The sequence below is a fragment of the Camellia sinensis genome, chromosome 12, assembly GCF_055761805.1.
Source record: "Camellia sinensis isolate YWXY chromosome 12, ASM5576180v1, whole genome shotgun sequence".
Taxonomy (NCBI): Eukaryota; Viridiplantae; Streptophyta; class Magnoliopsida; order Ericales; family Theaceae; genus Camellia; species Camellia sinensis.
Window position 1 is genome coordinate 67,389,394 of NC_138972.1, and position 6,777 is coordinate 67,396,170.

General features: G+C 47.1%; 1 protein-coding gene across 1 annotated transcript; it reads left to right on the forward strand.

Annotated features, from left to right (window-relative positions):
- The first annotated feature begins 4,545 nt into the window (after positions 1–4,545).
- Positions 4,546–5,190, forward strand: LOC145804173 (uncharacterized). Its single transcript, XM_082897918.1, has 2 exons — positions 4,546–4,639; positions 4,870–5,190. Exons 1-2 carry the CDS (start codon positions 4,586–4,588, stop codon positions 5,170–5,172), a joined length of 357 nt encoding a protein of 118 aa, XP_082754044.1. The 5' UTR covers positions 4,546–4,585; the 3' UTR covers positions 5,173–5,190.
- Positions 5,191–6,777: the final 1,587 nt, after the last annotated feature.

Here is a 6,777-nt window from a genome sequence, read left to right on the forward strand (position 1 = left end):
TAGACGGACCACGAGAACAAGTAATTGGGTATGACATAAGTGGGGAAACGACCCGCTAACGAAAGAACATGATCCTAATGCAGGATGCAAAAATTACACTACAATGTAATATGTATGATGGATATGGCGCGCGGGCCAAACCAAATCTTGCCTAGGAAAGGCATGGACACAAACAAACCACGTCTAACATAGAACGGTCATACAGAACTATGAGTGTATAGACGTGAAAAGTATGGGCACATACCAGACCAAGCTCAACAAGGAAAGGCGCAAACCCTAGATGGAGGTGATGCAGTGGATGCATGCAAGCTATAATGCAACATGCACTGGAATGGATATAGTGGATTAAGGCCTACGGCCAAACCGTATCTTGCCTAGGAAAGGCATGGACACAAACAAACCACGTCTAACATAGAACGGCCATACAGAACTATGAGTGTATAGACGTGAAAAGTATGGGCACATACCAGTCCAAGCTCAACAAGGAAAGGTGCAAACCTTAGATGGAGGTGATGCAACGAATGCATGCAAGCTATAATGCAGTATCTACGATATGCAATGGAATGGATACAGTGGGTTAAGGCCTACGGCCAGACCGTATCTTACTTAGGAAAGGCATGGACACAAACAAACCATGTCTAACATAGAACGGTCATACAGAACTATGAGTGTATAGACGTGAAAAGTATGGGCACATACCAATCCAAGCTCAACAAGGAAAGGCGTAAACCCTAGATGGAGGTGATGCAGTGGATGCATGCAAGCTATAATGTAGTATCTACGATATGCAATGGAATGGATATAGTGGAATGCACGACATATGCAATATATTACAATGAAATGCATGACATATGCAATATATACGATGTAATGCATGACATATGCACTATTAACGATGCAATGCATGACATATGCACTATATTACAATGAAATGCATGACATATGCAATATATACAATGTAATGCATGACATATGCACTATTTACGATGCAATGCATGGCATATGCACTATATTACAATGAAATGCATGACATATGCATGTTGTTTTTTTGTTTTTGTTTTGTTTGAAATGCAAATGATGCATGTTGATGCATGCTGATGTAAACGCGTGACAATGCACGTCTTGTGATATGCATGACAATGCATATGATCTTGAATGTGCGACCACGCGTGTCGCTCGAAATGCTTATGAACTCGAATGCGCGACGACGCGCATCGCTTGAAATGCATGATAATGCAAGCATAATGACGTATAACTCAACACGTGTTCGCAAAACAATGCGTGTGGGGCAACTTTCGAATCTTAAAAGAGACAAAAGGATACAAAAAAAGGATACACCTTGCACATATTCGAGTGCCATGCACAGAAGACACGGTCTGAGGTCAAAACGGAGGCCGGTTGAGCTTCGGAAAGGCACTGTCTTGCACTATCTTGAGAAATAAATGCCCCAAACTATACATCTGACCCAAACAAGGTTGTAGGAGGCTCGCCGGCCATCAGGGGAGGTCACCGGCCACCCACCGGCCATCAAAACATATCACCGGCCAACAATTTGGCCAACCGGACAAATGTTGCTGAGTCGGGACAGTTTGGTCTTTTTGCCTCGGGTCTTTTAAAATAGGGCTTCAAACCCTATTTTTCTCATTTTCTCTTAGCCGAAATTTCTCCCTTTCTCTCTCTAGAGTATTTCCCGAGCCTCAATTCTCCGTTTTCCTCGATTCTCACGCCCGTTTCGTCGTTTGATTCGCGAATATCTTTTCGTTTCAAACATTTTGAACCGAACATTTCTTCGTTCCGGTGTCTCCTTTGCTATTTCCACCTCTTGGGGTTTGTTTTTCCCGAGTTTCTCTCAATTTCCGTGCCTCTTCCATTTCCCGGCTTTTTTGGCCATTTTCCGCCCTTTCGGGGTTGACTTTTTGTTGACTCTTCATATTCTAGGCCGATTTTCTCTCTTCCGGCCATTTTCACACCACTTTTGACATGGCGGATGATATTCCACGGGGCAGGACTCCCCCAGAGCATGAGATGGATCCAGAGGCCGAGCTCCTCCCCTTGAGCGTCTGCCCGTTCGACCCAGCGACCTACCGGCCGGCGATTCACGTGCTTCCTCCCGATGGACTTCGCCAGTTCCGGGATTTTGCGAAAGGTGTGCCACTAGAGCTTCTTTTGCGTGAGCCCGAGACACACTTTTCATACGGCGCTTCCGAGGTATACTCTCCCCTGTTTCATTTTCCGCAATGTAGAACACTTAACTGCCATAGTTGATTCTGCTCTTTAATTGCTTAGCCCGGATAAACCGATACACTATATGTTGTAGTTGACTGTGAATACACTTGCACTCGATACCCGTTTGAATCTGAACACGTGCACACACACTACACTTGCCCTGAACCACTCAAACACACTGGTACATCACATGTTGTAGTTCACTGCGAGCATACCGGCACTTGGTACCTATTTGAATCTGAACACGTGCACACACGTTATATCTGTACTGAACCACTCAAACACACTGACACATCATATGCTGTAGTTCCCTGCGAGCATACTGGCACTCGGTACCTATTTGAATCAGAACACGTGCACACACGCTATAGCACACCGGCACCCGATGCTTGTTTGAACCTAAAAACGTGCACACACGCTATATTGCCACCAATTCTGAATACTCTTCAAAACTGTACATTTTATTTTCTTCGCAACTATTTGCTTTTGAACAGGGAGATTCCCATACTGTCCGCAGGTATGGGAATGTTGCCGCCAGGGATTGGTACATGAAGTTACCGGACGCAGTCCATTGCATTGTTGACTAGGCCGGGTTTGGCGCATTCTGCAGGGGACTCTCGCGCCTTACTGCGAGCAGGCCTCTCCTTGCTGCTTTAGTGGAGAGGTAGTGGGACACCACCGACTCTTTCCACTTTTCTGCTACGGAAGACATGACGATGACTCCCTATGATTTCTCGATGCTCACCGGCATCGGGGTAGGGGGTGATCCGATCCCCTTCGACACCAACATGGACGAGTGGGAGGCTGCTCAGATCTACCTGCTCGGTGAGGTGTTGCCTCTTGCACGTCCTGACTTCATTCGATATTCATGGTTCGAGGTCCAGTTTAGAGTCCAGCCAGCCTTAGTCGAGGAGGCTCCGATGATTCAGGAGGCGGTGGAGCGATACGCGTGCGGCTTTCTTATGTTCCTGCTGGGGACGACTATTTTCGCCGACCGGGCGAACACTGTGCCCCTTTGCCTGCTTAGCGCTCTTGTGGACGTCACCCGGATCTTGCGCTATGACTGGGTTGGCGCTGCCTTGGCCACTCTATACGGGTACATGAGCTCAGCCTCCCGTTGCAGCGCACAGCTGCTCGAGGGCTACTAGTGAGCTTGGGAGGTATGTTTCCTTTTTCTTCTTAACATTTCATTTCTGCTTTCTATTATCTGTACTCTGTACGCTGCACACACTGTGATCTGCTTTACCTGACTGTATACTGTACACACGGCACACACATACTCTGCTTTACACTGACTGTACACTGCTCACACTGTATACTCTGCTCAATACACTGCACACGGCTCTATAATTTCTACTTTATTCTGTATTCTGCTTTATCTGATAATCCTGCTGATATTTGCTCTGCAGTTGTGGGTCTATGCCTACTTTCCGAGACTCGCCCCAGTTCCAAACGTGGAGACCCCTCTCGTCGTTCCGTTCTCGCGCCGCTTTGACGTGAGGTGCGTGCGGAGGCCCCGGGAGACGTTCATCTTTTTCCGTCGCTACTTTGACACTATTACCCCCGCAGAGGTATGTTCAACTTTTAGAGTTTTATTTAAGCTTCGTTTTACACTGTATTTTCAATATCAGTAGATAACAACTGCATGTCATTTACAGATCACTTGGCAGCCTTGGGCTCCATTGCCTGCGACGATTCGAGATCGATTTGTTGGTGCAGACGAGACTGCACGTTTCAGGATTTTGCTGGAGGGCCCGGTCTGTCGGGCTTGGTACCTGGGTGAGCGTTTTCTACGCCCCTGGGCTTACCAGAGCAGATAGTTCCGAGTCTGCCTCCTACCCACATGAGGGACACCGAGAGATGCACTGCCGAGGAGATGGCCGATTACACGATCGGCTGGGACGCGGAGGGCTTTAGGGGCGAGGGCGACTACTTAGAGTATGTTCGGACATACATTATGCGGCCTCTGAGTAGTGGCTGCCGAGCTGAGAGAGGGGGACCTGCGGCGCCAGTAGCTGGAGCAGGAGCAGGAGCGGGAGCAGGGACGTCTAGGACAGCTCGTGTCCGTGGCAGGAGCGGAGCTCGGAGGGGTCGGGGGGGTGGCTGGCCTGCACTGCCCACTTCACTGACATACAGAGAGCAGGGTGGGGCGACCTACTAGATCCCCTTTGCTTCTCCTCTGGCTGACCACGAGTTAGTCGATTTCCATGACTTGCCTCCGGTATGTATTACTACATTTTGCATCATGCATTGGCATTTCATTTCAGTTTATTTGATATTCCGCAGAATACTGATGCATTTGATACTTTTGCAGGCTTCTTCCGAGTATACCCGGCAGTCCTTGGGGCTAAATGCCTCCATGATGGGGATGTTGCAGCGGATTTTCGACCTCCTGGCCCTCTATAGTATCCCGGTATGTTCTTCTGATCACGGTCTCAAACCATACACATAAGCTGCTTCACATAATCTGGTGCACAACACAACACTTGATAAGTTGCTCACGGCATTCATACACTGTACTCATACACTGCATTCTGCAGTGATAAACTGCTCACGGCATTCGCACACTGTACTCATACACTGCATTCCGCACTGATAGACTGCTCACGGCATACTGATGCGTTTGCCTCTTATACTTTTCAGCCTCCTTTCCAGATTCCCACTGTGGGAGGTGTTCCCGGCAGGCCTTCTGTTCCTGCCGGAGGAGATGGAGAGAGCAGAGTATTCCCCCGCACCAAGGCGGGGCGCACTCACGTCGGGAGTAGCTCGCGGGCTCCAGTCCCTGATGATGATGATGACGAGGAGTCGGAGGCAGAGCCGGAGGCAGAGCCGGAGGCAGAGTCGTCGTCGGAGGAGACTGGAGACGGCTCGGACTCGGGCTCAGATGACAGCGTTGATGATGCTCCTGGACCTTCGTCCAGGAAGAGGACTAGGACGGACTCCTAAGCCTGAGATCCTTTGTCATTGATCCCGATTTTTGTTGTTTTTCTTTTTCCTTTTCTTTTGTACCTTTTGCTGGTAGCTAGAGTACCTTGTACTGCCGCAGGCAGATTTTTATTTCCAAAACCATGTACTTGAAAAAGATGATGAAATGAAACAAACTTTTTGTCTGAAAAAGTGTTGCATTTGTACATTTCATATCTTGCATCGCATTGCATCATGTTGCACCTCAATGTAAATGAAATTGATCTGTTGTCTGAAAATTGAACACTTGCATTGTAATAATCAGATAACGAACCAGCCAACAGCAAAATAACCCATACCAACCACTGCACATTCTGAACACTCGGCTCATACTCTACTGGGGATTAATCTGCATACAGCTCATAACACAGCGCTTGGCTCATTTTGCACACAGCGGATCCTGAACAAACAGCCCAAATCTGACAAGACGGACCATGAAGGTTGAATCTACTGAAGTTGAAGCACACTCAGATGCGATCTGAAACCCAGAAGCTTCAAAGAGGCCCAGGTTTTCCTGTTCACACTTATCGGGGGTGAACCCTGCAGTTGTATGAAAGAACCAAATCATGTTTTTGCACAAATGTGGAGAATGGCATAGCATTCTGAGCACAAAACGATTAATTTTTGAAATTGAAGAAGGGGGGTAGTGAGCCTACAACTGGACATAGCGAGAATGACTCAACAGCGGAGACAAAAAAGGTAAATAACCTAAACACAACAAGACACACTCGGAAAAGACTCAAAACAAAGGTCGAGGTAAACAAAACAAAAGACACGACATATAGACGCGTTAACGAAGACGGGGGACCTCAGATCACGAGGAGCCAGTTTCTCTGGGTATTGTTTCCCACCCTTTTCTCATTTGTGATTCTCACATCCCTCTGGCACTCAAGCTCGGTTTTTCTCTCAAAACCCTTTTTGCTCACTCTTTCTCTCAACTTACACCTCTCTATTCTTTATTCTCTCATTTTTATCCCTCTCCGGGGTGTTTAATGGATGAATATGAAGTTGTGGGTTCACACCCAACAGTATCAGCTCGCGGCTATTCCTTCTGGTGACGCTTGGTCGATGCCCCAGGTAAAGGAATGGAGTACCTTGATTCCTTCAGATTCGTGCTTTGCACTTGGTTCGATACCTCGTTGTTCGGAGGTTGAGAGAGCTTTCAGCCCTTTAATAACAGCTTGAGTTGTGCCTTTTTTGGCAAGTATGTTGGCGATAGGGAAAGACAGAACACCTGACTCAACTGTGCCCCTAGTTCATTATTATGACCATTTTTGTTTTGGTTTTCTACTAAAACAATTTTGACCAATATGAGAGTTAGATTAACACACTTGTTCGATTTTTGATTTGAAAATTATGCAAGTCAGGCCATGAGCATTGAAAATTTTCCTTTTTTAGGTCCAAAACGGTCTAAGTTTTGGAGAAATGAAATAGTTTTCGAGAAAATAGTCAACCTCAGTAAAAATTTTCAAAAACTATTTTTGCAAATGGCCGGTGCTAAACAAGCACGAAACTTACCCTCGAGATGCGCAACCTCGGTTCGGAGGCAATGGAAAATTGCCCCTTGTTTGAAGGACGCTGCACGGC

Bases quoted from the DNA above. Each gene is read 5' to 3' on its own strand.
- LOC145804173 (XM_082897918.1), top strand. From the start codon at position 4,586: ATGATGGGGATGTTGCAGCGGATTTTCGACCTCCTGGCCCTCTATAGT. The intron at 4,640-4,869 runs GTATGTTCTTCT...TATACTTTTCAG, and splicing joins TGGCCCTCTATAGTATCCCG to CCTCCTTTCCAGATTCCCAC.